This window comes from Lepus europaeus, chromosome 4 (assembly GCF_033115175.1).
Source record: "Lepus europaeus isolate LE1 chromosome 4, mLepTim1.pri, whole genome shotgun sequence".
NCBI classification, from domain to species: domain Eukaryota; kingdom Metazoa; phylum Chordata; class Mammalia; order Lagomorpha; family Leporidae; genus Lepus; species Lepus europaeus.
Window position 1 is genome coordinate 68,922,648 of NC_084830.1, and position 22,210 is coordinate 68,944,857.

A 22,210-nucleotide genomic window follows, 5' to 3' on the forward strand; every position below is an offset into this window, starting at 1 on the left:
GCAGCAGCACTGACATGTAGAGTCGGGCTCAGCAGAAAGGTCTTCCCTCCTGTTTGGTCTTCCAGGTAAAAGCAAGTAGAGGAGTAAAGGACTAAGTGGAAAGGTTGCAGGAGAAGCTTCCCTGATGCCGTGCTCCCATAATGCACTTGTACAAGGCTAAACTAAATCTGTCTCCTCTCCAGTTTAGCCATAGTGTAAGAAGTGGTAGAGATAACACTACCGTCTTATTTGCACATACAGTGTTGTATTTTAAGTGTTTTAGAATAAGCAGCTTGAACTTGAGATTTGTAAGTGTATCATCAAAGGGCTAGCAGGTTATAAGGCAGCATGGCTGTGCTCTTACGAAGATTAATTATGATACCTAGACATAATTAGGCTCTAGCTAAGAATAGCAGACACAGTGGAAAACCATTCTGGGAGAAAAGAATTGAGATTCTGAGAAACTGAAAGAATATTCACAGAGGGCATCCATTAATTCCCAGGCACAACCCGGACTAAAGTTTCACCCGCCAGCAGCAGTGGCACCCGTGCAGGGTGAGACCACAGCCGGTGGCAGGGAGTGTGTTCCTGCCCTCTTGATTTTGTTTCTCTCTCACAGTCCTTGGGCCATGTAGACAGGTAATCTACAATATACTCTGTGATCTAGTGATAACAGTTTTCATGACTGGAAGTCGATCCACTCATGTTGAACTAATAGACTTTATTTTTTAAGAGTGGTTTTAAGTTACCAAAAAATTGAGCAGAGTACAGAGAGTTCTCATATACCTTCTCTCTTCTCCTCATGTCCACACACAGTGACCCTTATGATGGATGCATTTGGCACAAATTGATGGGCCAATATTGATCCATTAGGATTTTTTAGAAGAATTTATTTACTTATCTGAAAGGCAATAGTGACAGGAAAAGGGAAAGAGACACAGAAAGAGAAAGACCCTCCAACTATTGGTTCACTCCCCAAATGGTCTCTATGGCTGGGGCTGGTCCAGACCAAAGCCAGGAGCCAAGAACTTCATCCAGATTTCCTATGTGGGTGTCATGGATAAAAGAACTAGAGCCATCATCCACTACTTTCCTAGGTGCATTAGCAGTGAGCTGAATCAGAAGCAGAGCAGCTGGGAACTCAGCTGGAACTCTGTGACATGGGACACCAGCACCACAGGTGGTAGGTCAGCCCACTGCACCATAATGCTGGCCCTAGGACCCATCAGTATTAAAAACACAAAATTTCCATCAGGGTTCACTCTTTGTTTTGTACATTGGCAAATGCCTAGTGTCATGCTCCCTCTACTATAGCATCACACAGAGTAATTTCACTCCTTTATTCATGCCCTTTGCTCTACTTGTTCCCCCCTTTCACCTTGAGCCCTTTGCAACTGCTGATCTTTTCACTGTCTCTTCCATTCATTTTTCTTTTAATTTTTTTTTTTTTGACAGGCAGAGTTAGACAGAGATACAGAGAGAAAGGTCTTCCTTCCGTTGGTTCACCCCCCCAAATGGCCGCTACGGCCGGTGCGTTGCACCAATCCGAAGCCAGGAGCCAGGTACTTCCTCCTGGTCTCCCATGCAGGTACAGAGCCCAAGCACTTGGGCCATCCTCCACTGCCCTCCTGGGCCACAGCAGAGAGCTGGACTGGAAGATGAGCAACCGGGACAGAACTGGCACCCCAACCAGGACTGGAACCCGGGGTGCCAGCGCTGCAGGCAGAGGATTAGCCAAGTGAGCCACAGCACTGGCCTCTTCCATTCATTTTTTAAAAAGATTTACTTAGGGGGCTGGCATTGTGGCATAATGAGTTAAAGCACCACCTGCAATGCCATCATCCCATATGGATGCCAGTTGAGTCCCAGCTGCTCCACTTACAATCCAGCTCCCTGCTAATGCCTGGGAGAGCAGCAGAAGGTAACCCAAGTGTTTTGGCTTCTGCCACCCAAGTGGGAGACCCAGAAGAAGCTCCTGGCTTGGGCCTGGCCCAGCCCTGGCCATTGCGGCCATTTGGAGAGTGAGCCAGTGGATGGAAGATAAATAGATATCTCCCCCCCACCCCAGGCTGTGTAACTCTGCCTTTCAAATAAATTTTAAAAAATTTTTTAAAGATTTATTTATTTGAAAGGTAGGGTTACAGAGAGAGAGGAAGCGAGAAAGAGAAAGATCTTTCATCACCTGGTTCACTCCCCAGCTGGCTACAACCTCCAGGGCTGGGCCAGGCAGAAGCCAGGAGCTTCATCCAGGTCTCCCACATGGATAGCAGGGGTCCAAGTGCTTGGACTATCTTTCACCAGGCATAATAGCAGAGGAAGTAGAATAACTGAGACCCAAACCAGTGCCCATGTAGGATGCTAGTGTTGCAGGCAGCGTTTTACCCCCTATGCACATCAGACCTTTTCCTACTCATTTTTAAGTAATAAGTATCCAGCTATTCCTAAGGAAGCATCATTTATCACTTCGTTCATGTGTGTTCATATTGTGCATCAGATTGCTTTCTACACTTTGGAATTGGAGCAGAGGGTCAAAAGTCAAAAACCCAGTCTTCTAGAAGCTTCCATTCTGGTACATCAAGCCTCCAGGCTTAGCAAGGGCCTCAGTAGGAGTGCACTGGGGCCTGTGAGAACACAGAATGAGAGGAGGTAGTTGGAGAAATACATTGAATATGGAGCCTCCTACCAGTGACCCCAGGGTCTGGAGTCAGACTGGAGTTTGGTCCTGAGAGCTCCATCTATTGGCCACCTCCAGCTACCACCTAGGTCTTCTCCCTGAAGACCAGCTACAGCACAGAACCATTTCCCAGTGTTTCCTCTCTGAGATATGTATCTCTTGAAGACTTTGATGAAGCTCTTATTAGCTGTCCATTGCCCTGCCTCATATTAATGCTGTGTAATAGAAAGTTTACAAAGTTACATGTTGTGGCACAGCAGGTTAAGCCACCACTTGGGTTGCCAGCATCCTGTATCGAAGTGCCAATTCCAGCTGTGGCTGCTCTGCTTCTGATCCAGCTTCCTGCTAATGTACATGGGAGAGACCCAAGTTCTTGGGCCCCTGCCACCTTTGTGGAAGACCAGAATGAAGGTCCTGGGTCCTGGCTATGACCTGGCTGTTGTAGCTACTCAGGGAGCAAACCAGGAGATGTAAAATCTCTCTGCCCTCTCCCCTCTGCCTCTCTGTTTCTCTGCCTCTTAGATAGATAGCACTGTCTTTTAGATGGAAATATAGTTAGATAAAAGATAGATAGATAGATAGATAGATAGATAGATAGATAGATAAAAGCTTTAAAAAGAAATGGGTGTTGGGGCTGGCACTGTGGTGTAGTGGGTAAAGCTGCCGCCTGCAGTGCCTGCATCCCATATGGGCGCCAGTTCAAGACCCACAGCTCCACTTCCGATCCAGCTCTCTTCTATGGCCTGGAAAAGCAATGCAAGATGGCCCAAGTTGTTGGACCCCTGTGCTCATGTGGGAGACCCAGAAGAGGCTCCTGGCTTCAGATCAGCATAGCCCCAGCCATTGTGGCCAATTGGGGAGTGAACCATCAGATGGAAGACCTCTTTCTCTCTCTCTTTCTCTCTCTCTCTCTGTGTAACTGTGACTTTCAAGTAAAATAAATAAACCTTTAAAAAAAAAAGAAAGAAAGAAAGAAATGGGTGATGATCATCATCTAGAAACTAACTGGTGGTCCCTTGGGCATTGGACCACCCAGAGTTCTAATTCCCCAGTGTCTTCGGGGAGACACCCATTCACATCTTACCATTGGAAGTCCCATTCGTTCCTTGCTGCCTTCTCCATGGCCCAAGTCCTATATAAATGTAATAGGTGTCAGTTCGCAGGGATGGGCCGTCGGGTTGATGGAAGACCGATATCAGTTCCGTCCTCACCAGCTCTGCCTTGCTTGTCTCTGATTCATTCAAGAAAGATACTTAGAAGTCAGTGGAGGGAATCCTCTCTCACAGCCATTTTTAGAGCAGACCCCTGGTCTGTGCCTAGGCTGCTGAGAGCACTGTGTGTCCAGTGACATCACACTAGTAGCCCAGAATTGCCACGGCAGGAATAGTTACTCCTTGAGAATCAGTAAACACTACTGCTAACCATTCTGCTCTAATTTTTTCATCAAAGAGCCACTTTACCCACCCTTCCACCACGCATGTCTTTCCAAAATCACATTCTGATGTTGATTTTCCCTTGCGAGTGAAGTCCACAAACACTACGTTAATTCACCTACTAGAATCCGACTCTGATAGTTTGAGGGGGGCAGTGCCAACCAAAGTGAACAGGGGTTTGACCTTGTCAGTGTTGAAAATCAGACTCTGCAAATTAACGGTAAAATTAGTGTTCAGACAGTACTTTATACTTTGTGTGTCTGTGAGGGTACAAACTGTTGAAATCTTAATATATGCTAGGTTGATCTTCTGTATATTAAGATAATTAACGAATCTTAATGAAAAAAAAATCAGACCTGGCATCAAGCTGCACAGACTTCACTTCTCATTTCCCCTGGAAGAAGGACTCAGGCCATGCACAGGTAGTTTCATTTCTGTGACCGTCATTAAAATCCCACAGCAACATGACCCTAAGACTCGCTGTTGCAGGTGGCGGGCCGTGATCATGATTAACGTTGCTTTTCGCGGATCGAGCTTTGCTTGTCCATGTGTAATTAATAAGGTGCCGCCTTTGCTGACTGGCCCTTTTGTGCCCCGTGTAGGACTGCACACGCAAGAGCGAAAGCTGACGCCGCCGACCAGGCTGCGCTGGCCGCCCGCCAGGAATGCGACATCGCGAGAGCTGTGGCCAGGGAGCTGTCGCCTGACTTCTACCAGCCAGGTAAAGCAGTTCTCCTTTGACGGGGGCACTGGGAGCCATGGCTCTGGTTTTATTTCCTTTTCACTTGAAGCTCTGTGCTTTATGAATGTCAGCAATGCTACAAAACAAGCAGGGGCATACAGGGGTGAATGTCATCTGGAGTCTTAAGTCTCAGCTTCGGAGACCTGAGTCATGCCCGGTATATCCCCCTCCAGCTTCCCTACCCTCAGCCACATAGGACCAGGAAGCTAATGGCCGTGCACAGGGTAAGAATCAAAAAGAAGTGTCTGATTAGAAAAGCTGTGTCGGTGATAATCGGGCAGATTGCTATAACAAGATCAGAGGCACCGGTAGCAATAACAGTGGCACTAAGTGACGAGCCAGTAAGCATTGTCACTTTTTATCTTAATGAACATGAGCTAATGCTCAAAGGAGTATAGTTAGGCAGTAAAACTGTCTGTAGAACACAGTTACCTGCACAGATTAGGAGGAAAAAACACATCATGATGGAAGAAATGAAAGTGAAAACTCCAGAAAAATTATTTTGATCATCTTGCCCCTCAGATATTATAAAATAGCAATCAATGGTTTGTAGTAGTTTCAATTTTTAATTCACTTCTAGTAGTCTCCCAGTAGAGTGTTTCTATCCCTTTTTATAATATACTGGTGACTGTTAAAAATGACAAATTAGTAATAATCACCTTTTTATAAACATTTCTCCATTTTTGATAAGCAAGCTTTCTAATGAGTGTTAGAGGAATCAGCAAGTTTCTGGGTGAAGAAATCAAAATAACTCCTTTACATTTCTGAATAGCACAATTTACCTTTTCTTAAGAAAAGACTTTTCCACATGGGTTTTTCTTTAAAAAAAAAAAAAAAAAGATTTATTTATTTGAAAGAGTTACACAGAGGGAGAAGGAGAGGCAGAGAGAGAGAGAGAGAGGTCTTCCATTCGCTGGTTCACTCCCCAGTTGGCCGCAACAGCCAGAGCTGCGCTGATCCAAAGCCAGGAGATTTTTCCGGGTCTCCCAAATGGGAGTGCTGCAGTGCCAACCCCATCAGGTTTGAATTTGTTTTGAAGATTTATTTATTTGAAAAGCAGAGTTACAGAGAGAGAGGGAGAGACAGACAGATCTTGGATCTGCTGGTTCACTCTCCAAATGACTGCAATTGCCAGAGTTGGGCCAGGTGGAAGCCAGGAGCTTCATCTGCATCTCTCATGTGGGTAACAGGGGCCCAAGGACTTGGGCCATCTTCTACTGCTTTCCCAGGTCATAGCAGAGAGCTGGATCGGAAGCCAGGACTTGAACCGGCACCCATATGGGATGCTGGCACTGTAGGCAGCAGCTTTACCTGCTACGCCACAGCGCCAGCCCCGACATTGGTTTTTTTTAAGTCCAGCTGTGTCACTACCACCTGGCCCCTGGCCCAGCACCCTGCACTGTGTAGGTTTGTACATGTTTGCTTCCAGTGAGGGGGTGCTGGGTGGGCACCACAGGGCATCACTGTGGTTTTCAGGGTGAATCAAGGTGAGCAGAACAGCGAGATCCACAGAACAGCTAGGAACTTGCCTGCCATAAGGGATGGGGAAATGACCTGCAGATTTTTGGCTTGGGGATTGATTTGTTTTTTTCCCTGCAAAGAAAGAAGACAGTTGAGGGACAGGTTAAGAAGGTGCAGATTGGCTGGCGCCATGGCTCACTTGGCTAATCATCCGCCTGCGGCGCTGGCACCCCAGGTTCTAGTCCTGGTTGCTCCTCTTCCAGGCCAGCTCTCTGCTGTGGCCCGGGGTGGCAGTGGAGGGTGGCCCAAGTGCTTGGGTTCCTGCACCCGCCTGGGAGACCAGGAAGAAGCACCTGGCTCCTGGCTTCGGATCGGCGCAGCGCCGGCCGTAGCGGCCATTAGGGGAGTGAACCAGTGGAAGGAAGACTTTTCACTCTGTCTCTCTCTCACTGTCTATAACTCTAACTGTCAAATAAAAAAAAGAAAAAGAAAAAGAGGGTGCAGATTGTTTGAGGGAAAGGCTGCAGAGGGGCCTGGTCCAGTTGCTGAGTGACAGATAACATCTTTCCAGAGTAACTTCTCTGGAGTTCAAGTCCAAGGGAGCCAACCAATGCTAATGTGTGTTTTCTTTCACATGCGTTTTATTTTTTTTTTAATCCTTTTGCTTAGGATTTAAATCAGTTACTGCATATATAGATTTTGTTAGGAAAGGGAATCTGTATTGTTTTTTGTAGTGACCTGTTAAGAAAAAATTATTTTCTGGTGTGAAATGAACTCACACTTCCCTGGTGCCTAAAGTTCACAGGTGAATTAGCTGTTCAAGGGGGTGAGAGCTGTAGAAGGAGTTCAGCAGTGGCACAGGGATGGTCCCGTGCTCCCCAGTGCTGCTGCCACTGGGGAGACCCTGGGCAACCAGTGGGTGTGGGCCTGAGCTGCCCTGAAAGTCAACAGACTCCGTATTGTTGTCTGCAGATGTGGCTGCCTGGCTGCCTTGTCGATGCTCTTGGGCAGCAGGATCCTTCTGGATTTCTCTTACGTGTCACCAAGAGGAAGGTCATCTCTGTTTCCCAGACCGAATGGTCTTTGAAAGGCTTTCAGGCTGTAAAAGCATTGGAGGGGAAAAAATATTGTGGGAAAATGTAATTCCACCCTCCCTTAGCTAAAACTGCTTCATACGAGCAGTTGTCTGTCAGTAATGAATGCAGCCCAGTAGCATGAGATGACAGCGGGTCTGTCGGAGACCAGAGCTAAGGCGGAGGCTGCAGGCCCCTTTGACCCACAGCCAACACTTCCGTCAGCAACTGTATAGAAGGCTTTTCTGTGCCGAGTATTATTGATCGTCTCAAGGGAGAGTAACTCATGCTTTCCATTGCATTTACAGGGTGATCAAATCAGATAGACATTTGCTAAAAGGGCTTTTCAAACACTTCCAAGTCAGGCTGCGCGTTTAATTTACATGTCCCACTTATAAATGTCTCCGTTGTTTAGAATGCATGTGTCCCTGTCTAGAAGTGGTGAACTCTGGGGAGAAGATTGTCACAGCTTACACTTTTACCACTTTGGTGCTATGTTGCCTGGTTTTGGGAGCTGGCACTGTTTTGGATATTTACCACTGAGTTCCACCTTGTACCTTTAGTTCAAAGTCATACCATTCTATGGCTCTTGTGGGATGGCCATATCACTGAAAGGGTTGAGTTGTAATAGAGAATAAAATGCATACAAGTGAACATACACAGACATGCACGTAGAAGATCACACACATGCACAGGGTCCTCGCTTGCCATCAGTGGGAATGGCACAGCGAGTCACCCCCAGGGACTCAGAAGGAAGATTGTTCTCTGGGTTAAACTTGAAAATGAGCTCGATAGGCTGCACAAAGAGAGGTCAGGTGTTCCTAAGTGACAGCACTGCTCACAGAACTGCAAGACTTCCTGATTGGCTGCATAGAAGCACCAAAAGACTGACTTGGTCTCCAAAAAGTTCATGGAAAATGCATATTTACAGAAGCAACAGGTAGATGTAAACTAATTTTTATACCCCAATAAACTTTTGTATTTTCTGCAAACTCCTTGAAGTACCCTCAAAAGGGAGAGGAGAGAGTCACAGAGGCAAACACCGGCAGTGTGCATCCAGACACTGCTCAGAGGAGAAGCAGCCTGAGCCAAAACCTTGGGGGACTGCAGTCACATTGGCAAAGGCATTCCTATTATGAGGAAGGCTGCAGAGCACTGGAGCCAACAGGGTATGGCCAATGGTCCTGACTGAGGAAACCAACACATGAAGTTAGCAGTTGGATGCCACTGGATACTTGATTCATCTCGTGCTGCTTGTCTTGGTTCCACATTCACCACGAACTCATTTTGGTTGAGCTCTTCTTGGAGGTCTGCAAATAGGGAGAACATATACCTGGTGGTGGTATCAATGAGACTCCACTGGCCTTTGTGACATTTGCTTTGCTCACGGCCATCTGGTATCATACAGCCGTCTTGTGAACTTTGCTAATGTGAGTCTGCCCGTGAGATAGTTCTAATTCAAAGAGTGGACACAATAAGATTCCCAGGCCAGCAAGGCTAAGATAGAGTTTTAGTGGGTGTTCTCCAAGAAAGTTGGAGGGGCTGAGATGCAGGGGAAGGGCAATCAGGAAATTATATGCATGGCTTTTTGTCTAACCATTCCAACTTCCTTTCCATCAAGATATTTGTTTATAATGTCAAGTGATTTCAAGTGATATTAAGTGGGGTATAATATTTGTCAGTGGGGCTGTGCCTGTGTTAGAGAAATTGAAAGAGTACCCTGGAATGTGCTGAATTTGTTTTGAGCCCTGTTGGGAGTTAGCGCACTTGTCCAGGCTACATGTGTTTAAGCATGTGCAAGGAACTCCAGAAACTTGTGGAAAATGGAGTTAAATTGAAGGGTGGGGCTTGTGTCACAGCAGGTTGTCATTTGGGACACCCACATCCTATATCAGAGTCCCTGGATTCAAATCTCATCTCCAGCTTCATTCCACCTTCCTGCTAATGCACACCTTGGTGTTCAAAGTGATTGCTCACATGGAAGATCCAGATGGGATTCTTGGCTCATGGCTTCAGCCTGGCCCAGCCCTAACTCTTGTGGGCATTTGAGGAATTAACCCATAGATGGAAGAGTGCATGTACTCTCTCAGGAGTCCTCTCTGTCTCTCTGTCATTCTTTCAAATAAATCAAAATAAGCTTTTTTAAAAGGAAAAAAAGATTTTGTTGCAAAGAAATGTTAGAAATCCATGCATGGTTTTTCATAGTGCACATTTTTCATGAATGGTTTTTGCAGGTCCCTTTATGCATGGATTTCAAAAATTTTCTGCACCAAAATATATCTTTTAATCTCACTTTCCATGAACTTTTTGAAATGCCCTCCTAAGTGTTGATAGGTATACAGTACATTGATTAGCTAAGATAAAAGGAAATTCTTCAGTATAGGTTACTAGGAACCAATGTTAGCTAAGCTTGCATTTCTGGTATGAGAAGTGTGTAGAAATCAAAGCACTCACATCCTCATTACATAATTGTCTACACCTGTCATTAATAGGCACTATTTTTGGTTAAGGAAAGGGAAGCATCCAAGAATAGATGACTTCTAAGCTCACCTTCCAAACCCCAAATTCTGAATACAATTTTTTCATAAAAAATGGAAACTAAATAGTCCGCTGGCTGACATGAAATTAGTAATTAATGAGTTGCTAGCTATTCTTACCACTTGCTCATTTTAGTATATCCATTTGCACAAATGTGAATTGAGCGCCAACCAAGTGTAAGGCATTACACATCCCAGCAGAAGCTGTGGTCTCAGAATCCTGGTACTGTTGACAGAGGAGGCTGTAAAATCCTATGGGGAAGTAGCATTCATTCCATGTAGAACACAAAAGTGATCATGCCGATAGTTATGTCATCTTTTTAATATTTTTTAATGTATGGGGCAGAAAGAGATTGCCCTTCTGTTGGTTTACTCCCCAGATGCCCACAACAACTGGGCCAGAATTGGGCACCAAGAACAAAATCCAGGTCTCCCACTGAGTGACAGGAACCCGTTTACTTGAGCCATCACTGCTGCCTCTCGAGGTCTGTATTAACAGGAAGCCAGAGTCAGGAGCCAGAGCCAGGAATCAAACCCAGGCATCCTAGCCAGCATGTTAACTGTTAGGTCAAACACCTGCCCCTGTCATATCTTTAGAATCTTTGTCTGGTCCTTTCACTGATTGGTACTCCGGAGACAACGTCTACTTTCTGTTGAATGACTCCTGCCGTCACTACAAAACATTCGGTGTCAGCAGTGCCTTAGTAGACTTTGGTTTTGGTTTTGGTTTTGGCGGTGGGGGTGCCAGCATGTTCACGGTGCTCTTCTGCCCATTGCCAGCCCACTGAGTCTCACTCTGAAGAACTGGATACCCTGCTGCTGCCATCTGCCATTATCTGTTCAGAGCCTCTGTGCCAACTGTGAGGCATCACCTTCCAATGCTGGTGGCTGACATGCTGCATGTGGCTATTTCATGCTGTGTGGCATGTGACTGGGATCTGTCTTCATTCCAAAGTGAATCCCCAAAGGAAAAAAAAAATCCCTTAGGAGTTGTAGATAGTGCCTATAAAAACAGAGGAAAGTCCCTACTACAACTAGTATGAACACTTGTCATAGCTCCCTCCTTGGCAGGGTTCTGGCCCGACTGTTTAATGAACTGCTGCATCTCATCAGCTTTGTTGCTGGCATTGCAGCAACTGCCATACGTTACTATACAGAACAAGTAGCAGGTACAACATGTGCCGACCAAGAGAAAACAGTCCAGGACACACTCTGTCTTCTGCATTATACTAAAGGGCACTAACTCTTACTCTGGAAAATCCAGCTGTGTATATGCTCATTGTGTGGTCAGCCAGCAGAGGACTGTGCCTTGTTGGAACCATTTCCAGCTGCGTGGAGTTACATAAGGCTGGGATTAGGTCCATGTCTGGTCAGCATATGGACTTTGTGCATGCTTGCACATACCTGTAGCTGGGTTATGTTAGAATCACCTTGAGCATTTACTGAGTGTGAGGATTTCCAGGCTTTGGTGTGTGCTTATTATATTGAAACCTAGAGGAATAGTATCCCAGATGCATCTGAGAGGTGGCCAGCGTAGGAGCCGCTGCTCAGGAGTGAATTTATTCCATGGGCCAGCCACCATGGGTTGTATAATAAAGCTAGAAAAAATTTTAAATCTGAAAGTTGGTGCTAAAATATGCTTCCACTGTTGTAGAAAATTCCCTTAGCTTATTTGAAGTGTCATCAGAAGCCCTGTAGATCAATCTGGGCAACGACACCAGAAAAGCTCATATTAACAGAGTGAGCATAAGGAGCAGGCATTTGGCCTCATCACGTACTGGAGTACCTGTTCCCAATTCCCAGTTTCTGCAAGTGCACATCCCGGGAAGTAGCCATGATGGCTCAAGTACTTGGGTCTCTGCCAACCTCATGAGAAACCTGGTTTGAGTTCCCAGCCTCAGGCCTACCCAGTCCTGGCCATTGAAGAGATTTGGGGAGCATGCCAGCCAATAAGAGTGCCTTCTGTCACTGGAATTCTCTCTTCCCCCAACTTCCCCTTCTCTGAATTTCTACCCTCTCAAAAATTTAGGAAGAGACTGGGCATAAGAAATCAGGTAAGACATGCCTTTCCTAATGCATTTGAGATAGGAAAACTGTGCCCAAAGAGATGATGCATCAGATTTCTAGAGGTTAAAGAGGTGAATGGGCTGGTATTTGAGAGTTAAAAAACAGAAATATATTCAATGGAATCTAAAATGTAGCTTTGTAAATCCATTAATACAAATTCCTCCAGTGGCCCAATCCTTCTCCACTTGGCCTATTCATGGTAGTATAAATGGAGTGATAGGAAGCATTCTTTTGACTGCTGATAAAAAGCACTTGAAAATGCATTTTGTATTTTTAAGTATGACTGGTTTTTATTCTTTTTTCAGATGACAGCAACCCCATACATGTTGTCTTTAGAAAATTATTTTTCATGGTCCCACTATGATAGAATTGCCTGAGCTTCCTCCCCACACACCCCACCCTCCCACCAAGAAATGGCCTCTCGCAGGTTTGGCTGGGACACCAGTCATTGTCACTTTTTGTTGGAGTCTATCAAAGCAGCTCTCATGTCTGCAACAAATGCAGGTGGAATGCAAAGTCAGTAGGATAAACCCTAAATGTGTAAGCTGCGCTGTCCGTCTCACATCTTCAGAAACACATGGACTTTGGCACAGCTTTATTTCTTAGAACTCAGGTGCAATCAGTTATATTTGCCAGAGCCTGTTAATTTTTTTATACCCTTTCCTGTATATGTATTTACATTAATCACTTTTAAGGTACATCATCGGCAGTTTATTTTATTAGAAAAACAACGCTTGTGCTGACCCATTCGATTGAAGACAGTAAAAGTACTTCATCACTGGTGTAATTGACTCGGCGCTATGAGCCTGAGATTAAAACTCTGCAAGCTCCAAGAATCTTGACTATTTTAATCTTCTTTGCACAGTACGTTCACTACCATACCTAGCTGGGTAGTTCAGTACTGCTATAAAATTGAGTAATAGTGGTGCACAGATAAAGCAACTGTGCTGAAACGTGTGGGAAGAGTGAAGGGAAAGTGTGCAAGCCCCACGCACTGCACCAGCCTCCATCAGGAATAAGCATACTCGATCGCAGGAGAAAAGGAGAGGGCTTTTTTAAAAAAAAATTTTTTTTCAGAATAGTTTTAATTTCACAACACAAAAATTATGAGGTAGTAACACAAAGAGTTCCCATGTACCTCTCACCCCATTTCCTGTTAATATCTCATATTGTCTTTGTCACAAAGCATCCCCTCTACGTTTTACTCTTTTTATCACTCTCAGCCAGCAGTAATCAACATTCTGTGTTCAGATTGAGTTGTGTTTTGTTTTAGTAACTTTCATTCCCAAATAAAAGGGAGAATATGCTGTTTGTCTTTCTGTATCTACTTCATTCAATTCAATGTCCCCAGTTCTACCAATTTTACCACAAATGACAGGATTTCATTCTTTTTAATGGCTGAATAGTATTCCATCGTGAATGAGGCTTGCCACATTTTCTTTATTCATCTGATGGTGGACACCTTGGTTGATTCCATATCTTGGCTATTATCAACAGTGCTTCTTTGAACATGGTGGTACAGGTATATCTTTAATACTGTGAGTTTGTGTCTTTTGGGCATGTACCCAGGAATGAGATTTCTTTAAAAAGAAAAGAAAGAAAAAAAAAAACTAGAAATCCAGTAATCTCCAGACTGTTTCTCACAGTGGCTGCCCTAATTTGCATTCCCACCAACAGTGTGTAAGAGTTCCCCTTTCTCCACATCCAGCCAGCATTTGTTCTGTCTTCTGGATAATAGTCATTCTGACAGGGGTGAGGTGGTCTCTCATTCTGGTTTTGATGTGTGTTTCCCTTGATGCCTAGTGATAGGATTTTTTTTTCCATGTATTAGCCATTTGTAGTTCTTCCGAAGGGGCTTTAAAAAAATAAATTTGCTAACGGCGCCACGGCTCACTAGGCTAATCCTCTACCTGCGGTGCCGGTACCCCGGGTTCTAGTCCCGGTTGGGGCACCAGTTCTGCCCCAGTTGCTCCTCTTCCAGGCCAGCTCTCTGCTGTGGCCTGGGAAGGCAGTGGAGGATGGCCCAGTGCTTGGGCCCTGCACCCGCATGGGAGACCAGGAGAAGCACCTGGCTCCTGGCTTCGGATTGGCACAGCACACCGGACTCAGTGGCCATTTGGGGTGTGAACCAATGGAAGTAAGACCTTTCTGTCTCTCTCTCTCTCTCTCTAACTCTGCCTGTCAAAATAATAAATTTGCAGAATGACAAGGGGCTTCTCCATGAGAGACCAGCATAAATGACCTCACGGCAGGGGTGGGGAGTACTCAAAATTCAATAAATCTACAGAAGGCTAATTTTCAAGTTGGCCCAGGAATGATGTTAGAAATACCCAAATGGTCTGAAAGGGAGGTTTTTTTTTAGTGAGAATATAATTTTCCTCATGGGCATTGTCTACCTTAGAAAAACTACTACAGAACATGCCTGTGACTATAGACTTGTAGTTCAGGCCACCAAAGATTAGAGATGGGACACGGGCACTCCCTTGACTTGCATCCTCTGGTCTGCTTTAACACAAACTAGGAGGAAAAGAAAGCTAGGCATCAGAAGCAATGGGTGGCAGGCCTATTAATGGCTGATCTGTACAGTGATCTGCCCTCAAGGAGACCCAACAGGCCAGTCCACTGCAGTGGCTTTCAATGTGGTAACCCTGGGCTTCAGCAGAAGTCAGCTTGTGAAGAGTCCTGGCAGCTCTGCCAAGAGTTGGATCACTGGAAATGGACCTGCCCTGGAATCGAAGGATGCCCAGGTCAGAACCACAGATCTTATTGGCTCCAAGCTGAAAAGCCCTTCACTCAGCCCAACTTCCAAAGTGACCACTGCAGCTGAGGGGACAGCCAAGTAGGGTCAGCAACATTGCAGGCAGAACTGTAAATTTCTTGTTAGAGATGCCCCCTGCCTTTACCTGGCCAGCTCTCCTCCCAGGCCAGCCAAGTAATGAAAGTCAACAGAGTGCCTTCCCCTAGGAGGTTCACACCTCCCTTAGGATATACCCCATGTGAAGAGATAGATAGGTCTGGGCCTCTTAACTTACAAGGCCTAAAGCCCAACAGATTATTATCAAGCCCCTTCTATCAGGTTCTATTTGCCTCTCAATCAGAAAAATTACTTGTAGCTTAGACAGCACCTTTCTTAGCTCCTCTAATAATGACTCTGTCCTTTGTTCTAGACCCTGTCTAGTGCACTTGGGCCTCATTCCTTTGTAATCATAACCTCTACTCTACCACCAATGGCTCCACTCCCAACCTGTGTGTACTGATGGTCCTCTTCCCCACTTAATGCTGTATAATTGTTCAGACCTGGTTAAGGCCACTCTTAGGATCATTGGTTACTATCCTCAACCTGTCTTTTATGACCTTGTCTAAATATGATCAGAGTCGGGGAACTTGGAAGGCTTCCATAGCCTTGGCAACTCATGACGACAGCCTAGGGTGGTTACTGGCGCCATAAACTAGAGTGTCAATTTGTTGGGTCAACAACAGGAGCCACTGTGCGCTTGCTCCTGATGTGGGATCTCTGTCCTTAATGTACTGTACATTTTGATTTAATGCTATAACTAGTACTCAAACAGTATGTTTCACTTTGTGTTTCTATGTGGGTGCAAACTGTTGAAGTATTTATACTAAATTGATCTTCTGTATATAAATAGAATTGAAAATGAATCTTGATGTGAATGGAAAGGGAGAGGGAGCGGGAGAGGGGAGGGTTGCGGGTGGGAGGGAAATTATGGGAAGGGGAAGCCATTGTAATCCATAAGCTGTATACTGGAAATTTATATTCATTAAATAAAAGTTAAAAAAAAAAAAAAAGAAATACCCAAATGGCCCTTGGCAGAAAGAAGTTGCCCACTGCTGCCTGATGGGGCAAGTCAGCTGATGGAGGAACTTAACTTTTCTGTGCTCATGATGCTGTTTCTGTCAATGCCATGTCTCTGGTCTCGCACACCAAGGAAGAATTCAGAAACAAAGGCATCGCCTTTTGAATGGTCACAGTCACTCCTTTTCTTCAAGTGACATGCCTTTCACCAGCCCAAGACTTGACACTGCCAGTTCTCTTGGAGGATTTCAAAGAAAGCTGCCAGTTTTAAAAAATGGAGTGCTTACCAAGCTAGGAAGGAGATCTCAATATTTGGCATGTGGTCTTGACAGATTTGGGAAACCTGAGTCCATGGTGTGGTGTTATCATCCTGGTGGAAGGAAATTGTGTTGATACCGCTGTGTCCAGGGCATGAGCTCACCCGGCAAGGGGGGCTCTTCAGAAATGCCCCTTTCTCACTTCAGCATCACCTTGTGTGTGGTTTTTCATTTTATCTGAAAAGCGATACTCAGGAGCTCTGTGACTGTTGGGTTTTCAGCCAACACCTAAGATTTTGGTTAGACTTTAAATTTTGGAAAATAATCTGTAGAAGAAACAGCAGCCTGATTACAATGACTTATTAGATCGCAGGGGGAAGAGCAAGTAAAACTGTAAATCTGCAATGTGTGTTTTTAACAGTTCAGGCAACTGTTTTCAGCCCTTCTATACAAATTATTTGTGAGGGTCAAGGTTGGGGGCAGGAAGGAAAATGAACGAGATGGCGATGCTGTGGAGTTAACAAGAGCTGGTCTATCTGTAAGCAGCTGGGATAGTTTCTCCCCTGCACACCTAAGGGACTGTGTTCTGAGCTCCCGCCCGTCTGCATCAAGGTTAGCTACTCAGTATGTGACCTTGACTTCACCTCCCTGGATGAGCAGTGGATGATGGACAGGTTGAAGCCAACCTTGGCACGTGTGTCTTGACTGGGGAGAGGCTGGGAGCTAGTATAACCAGAAGGAGGACGCTGCCTTGGAGTGCTGCCTCAGGGGACCCGAAGTGTCCCCTCCTGGACCACTGGCACCCATAAACTTATGGCCTGTGCCATCTCATGGTACTCATGCTGTCTCTTTACAAACACTCCTTGTGAAATCACAATGCAGCTGGGCCACATGTTTTTTCTAAGATTTATTTATTTGAAGGCAGAGTTAGAGCCAGAGAGAGAGGTCTTCCACCTGCTGGTTCACTCCCCAGATGGTTTCAACGACCCGAGCTGCTCAGATCCGAATCTAGGAGATTCTTTCGGGTCTCCCACACAGGTACAGGGGCCCAACAACTTGGGCTATCTTCCACTGCCTTCCTAGGCCACAGCAGAGAGCTGGATCAGAAGTGGAGCAGCCAGGACTCGAACCATTGCCCATATGGGATACCGGCACTGCAAGCGGCAGCTCCACCTGCTATACCACAGCGCTAGCCCCCCCACACGGTTTTTAAAAATGAAAATTTTTCCATTTATTAAAAAAATCACTATTATTATGAATAATCCCAAACTATATAAAAAATAGGGGTAGGGTATCCTTAGAGCCAACGACAACTGCCTACCTTGACAGAACACCAAGGACGCAAATCCATGTTTTCCCAGCTGTGAGTGGACTAGGTTGGAAGTGATTTCATAGAGTGCAACCGAAACTATGCAAGTTGCTCCTGGCTAGAAAATGCTCAGGATCCTTTAACTGAGATTATTAAGACCGCTATCTACAGGGTCTTCTCTTGCTTACACTTTACTAACTTCAGCCACAGATGAGTCAGGTTATAGCTTTGCTGAACTGTATACTTTTGGTGTTTTAATTAGACCATGTAATGTGAGCAGATTAATTACAGTCTTGTGACCAGTGCGTGATCAACATGGATGTCACCTCCACGTCCTGCAAGTAGGTGAAACAATACCATTAGTAGGGAGGTCAGAACTGTTTAACTTTTAGAGCTATCAGAATAGGATAAGTAATGGTATGTGTGCTCACTTACAAGTACCTTTTCAGTCTTGCTGTGGAGAATGAACTGTGCTCATTCTAGTCCCTTATAAATATATTTAAAAGGAAAAAGGAGAGGAGGATAAACTGATTTAGCAGAAATACATATAGACCTATACCACACAGGCTTTTACACCTTTTTGATTTTTTTTTTTTTTTTTTTGGCAGGCAGAGTTAGAAAGGTCTTCCTTCCGTTGGTTCACTCCCCAAATGGCCGCTACGGCCGGCGCGCTGCACCGATCTGAAGCCAGGAGCCAGGTGCTTCTTCCTGGTCTCCCATGCGGGTGCAGGGCCCAAGCACTTGGGCCATCCTCCACTGCCCTCCCGGGCCACAGCAGAGAGCTGGCCTGGAAGAGGAGCAACTGGGACAGAACCGGTGCCCCAACCGGGACTAGAACCCAGTGTGCCAGCGCCACAGGTGGAGGATTAGCCTAGTGAGCCACAGCACCGACTGATTCTTATTATTTTAGTAGACACATAACATAGGTATAGGATATAGTACAATACCACTTGTGTTTACCATGTGTATTCACCAACTTCGGTACCTTATTTTTATCATCTTCTCGTTTCTTTTTTTTTTTTTTTTTCTTCTTTGCTTGCTTTTTGCAGGCCCTGATTACATCAAACAGAGACTTCAGGAAGGTGTAGATGCTAAAGAAAACCCTGAAGAAAAGGTACCAGCAAAGCCACCTACACCAAAGGAATCTCCTCACTTCTATCGCAAAGGCACGACACCCCCAGGGTCTCCAGAGGCGAGTCCCAAGTACAGCCCCTCTCCAGAGCCTTCTCCCCCAAAGCCTTCAAAGAAGCAAAACCCCGGCTCAGGGGCAAGACTCAATCAAGATAAAAGGGGTGTGGCTGAGGAGCAGGTGACAGCCATTGTCAATAAGCCCTTGACGTCCAAGGCTCCCACGAAGGAGGTAGGAGCCGCCGTGTCCCAGTCCAAGTACTCTGGCCGCCACCACGTCCCCAACCCTAGTAACGGGGAGCTGCATTCTCAGTATCACGGCTACTACGTGAAACTGCATGCCCCCCAGCACCCTCCCGTAGACCCGGAGGACGATGACAGATCGAGCCCGTCTTCCTCAGCACTGGTGCACAAGCCATCGCCTAACAAGTGGAGTCCCCCGAAATCTGTGACAAAACCAGTTGCCAAAGAAAGCAAAGCTGAGCCAAAAGCTAAGAAGTCTGAACTTGCTATACCAAAGAATCCAGCAAGCAATGATTCGTGCCCTTCCATGGAAAGAGAAGCCAATTCAGTAAGTCTCGCAAGCTGTGTGTTCTCTTCCTTTCTCCCCTCCTTTGGTTCTCTCAAGGAGCAGTCTGGGGTGATCGTGCCCCTCGATGACAGCCGGGATAACAGAAATCCTGGGACAACTGGGTGGTTTAGAGGAGAGCATAACACATTTGTAGCTTGAGACCGCAAAGGACTCTCGAAGCAGCAATTCCTGTGCTCGCTCAGCCACCCACCATGGGCATCGTTCAGGTAAGACAGACTTGGCCACGCCAGCGGGCATCCTGTTCTAGTAAGCCCGTGCCAGCATTTCCTTGGCGAGCTTCTGATCGCTGGGAGGGAATCACGCCCCCTCCCCTCAAAGGGCTGCCCCTCTCAGAGGTTGTGCAAAGACAGGACTCCAACAAGGTCAGAGTCCTCGTGTGAGCCCTGCAAGTCAGCATCTTTGCACAAGAGAGCATCTCTGGGAGTGGCGGTGAACTCCTGTCATATGCACTTAGTTTGGACTGTAATGAGATAGCCAGGCTTTGTAGCTAGAACATGGTAAGATTTTCAACAGCGTGATTCCAGTTTTCCTATAAATGCTAGTTGTTGTTATTGGTTCTTAAGCATTTAAGATGTTTATTACATGGCCAGAAAACTGTATGTTATTGATAAATGCGTGTCCCTTCAAGTGAGACTGACTGAAGCTAAGTAATTGTTGATACAATAATTAACTGGCTGACCTGTCAAACTGCTCACATGCCTTTGGCTGTTAATTGCAGCTTAGGGAAGAAGCCACAGTTCAGCCAATATTTTGGAAGACCCTCTCTACTTGCATCATGGTGTAGGATATTTTGACCAACCAGAATGTAGTCCAACCATCAGTTTCTACTCATAATGCCTGAAAGTCTTATGTTTATTTTGCTAATATCTATAAAACACTCTGGGTTGTTTTCCCTCCCAGGCTCTCAACTTTTTAATTTGCTAAATAAGTAATCAGATTAACTGAACTAATTTCCCAAGACTAAGCCTCCATGGAGATAAATCTTTAAAAAAATATATTTATTTATTTGAAAGTCTGAGAGATGGAAACAGAGATCTTCCATCTGTTGGTTTACTCTTCGGACAGCCACAATGACCGGGGCTGGGCCAGGCTGAAGCCAGGAGCTTCTTCTGGGTATCCCACATGGGTGAAGGGGCCCAACCACTTGGGCCATCTTCCACTGGTTTCCCAAGTGCATTAGCATGGAGCTGGATCAGAAGAGGAGCAGCCAGGACTTGAACCAGTGCCATTTGGGATGCAGGCATCTCAGGCACTGGCTATACCTGCTACACCAAAATGCCAGCCCCAATAACTAGTTTTCAAAACAGATATAAATATATAAATGAGATATTCCATAAGCAAACATTTAAAAAAAAAAAACCGATATGTCAGTATCCTGATCTTATTATCTCTACTGAATTTGATAAATAATTCACTTCTCATTTGACTTAGCATGTACAAGGGAGCTTCAAAAAGTTTGTGGAAAAATGGAAGCTAAAGAAAATTCAGATTTTTCAAGAACTTGTTGAAGGCCCTGCATATATCTACAGGTTAATAAAGCCTCACATACAAACAAGTTGTGGAAGGGGCCTGCCATGGTGGTATAGTGGGTAAAGCTGCCACCTGTGATGCCAGCACCTCTTATGGACTGCTCCTCATCCACTCCAGCTCCCTGCTAATGGCTTGGGTAAAGCAGCAGAAGATGGCCCAAGTGCTCGGGCCCCTGCACCACATGGGAGGCCCAGATGAAGCTCCTGTCTTCGTCCTATCCATTGCGGCCATTTGGGGGTGTGAACCAACAGAGGGAAAATCTCTAACCCTGCCTTGCAAATAAATAAATCTTAAAAAGTTTGTAGAAAATGTACTTTATCACATTTCTTTAAAAAGTCTGTAGAAAAATGGGGAAAAAATAAATCTCATCTTAGTTTGCCTGTTTTAAAAAGGGAGAAGTTCAGGCACTGCAAGGTCATTATCATTTGTGGCTCTGGGTACCCAGTAGTGGGGTTCAGTTAACTTCCAGAATTACACAAAAGGAAACCTGTGTGCTACACATTAGCAGGGGGCGCAGTTGCATTCCCTAGCTCTTACCTGCAGTTTCTCTGATTCTTGGAGTCAGCCAAGCATCTTGCATCTCTCAGTATGTCAGTCCCTAGAGCACCCCTGCACACACCAGGGCAGAAAGAGGGGTCCCCTGGGCTTCAGACTGTTTCCAGGGCTCAGACACTGAGCTGCCTTTCATACTCCTGTTTTCTTCCCCAGGAGTCAGGAAGTGCCAGCGACCAGTCAGTCAGGGCTATCTGTGGGCAGCCGAGAGCTCCAGTCTTGGTCGGAATCTCTTGTCTATAGGGTGGACAATCAAACTGAATCGAATTTCAAACGCTTTATGTGATTGGGATAAGACAGGTTTCAGGGCTCAGAGCTTGAACACTGGTGCTGGACTCCCTGGGTTCACATCCCAGCTCTGCTGCTTAGCAGTTGGGTGACTGGGCAAGTTGTCCTAACTGTGTGTTGGTTTCCTTATCTGACCCTATTTCCTGTGGTTGTGAAGAACCAACCAAGTAGGGCCGGCACTGTGGCATAGTAGGTAAAACTGCCGCCTGCAGTGCCGGCATCCCATATAGATGCTGGTTCGAGTCCCGGGTGCTCCACTTCCAATCCAACTCCCCACTAATGCACCTGGAAAAGCAGTGGAAGATGGCTCCAGTTCCTGGACCCCCATGCCCATGTGGGAGACCCAGAAGTTGCTCCTGGCTTCAGCCTGGCCCACCCCCATTGCATGAACCAGAGGATGGAAGATGTCTGCCCTACCCCATAACTCTTGCAAATAATAATTCTTAAAAGGAAATCCAATGAGGTGATACTTAGATCCTCACACAGTGCCTAGCACAGAGCAAGTGCTCAGGAAGCACTGGCTTTTCTTATGTTTGTTTCAACACTGTCCTAGTTGAAGTGTAAGTAGTTCATCAGTGTTCCCGTAGATGTGACCCATCCTTGGGATCATGCCAGATACGGATCTCCTAGAAGTACAGACAATCTTCTGGGGCACAGACTAGCACCAGAGCCCATTCATTCATCACAGAGGAGAAGTGATGCTGTTTCAGGGCTTACGCCACAACCTTCCTCCAGACACCTGGTCACATGTGGATTCCTGTTTCTGGTACATGT

The 22,210-nt window shown here is 45.7% G+C and overlaps 1 protein-coding gene across 4 annotated transcripts in view; it reads left to right on the top strand.

Annotated features, from left to right (window-relative positions):
- JPH1 (junctophilin 1) overlaps positions 1–22,210 on the top strand; it is a 93,808-nt gene that overhangs the window by 65,891 nt on the left and 5,707 nt on the right. For all 4 annotated transcript variants that reach the window (XM_062188334.1, XM_062188336.1, XM_062188333.1 and 1 more), the window contains exons 3-4: positions 4,689–4,807; positions 18,396–19,045. In XM_062188334.1, the coding sequence (XP_062044318.1) occupies positions 4,689–4,807; positions 18,396–19,045 (769 nt within the window). The remainder of the gene's footprint in view (positions 1–4,688; positions 4,808–18,395; positions 19,046–22,210) is intronic.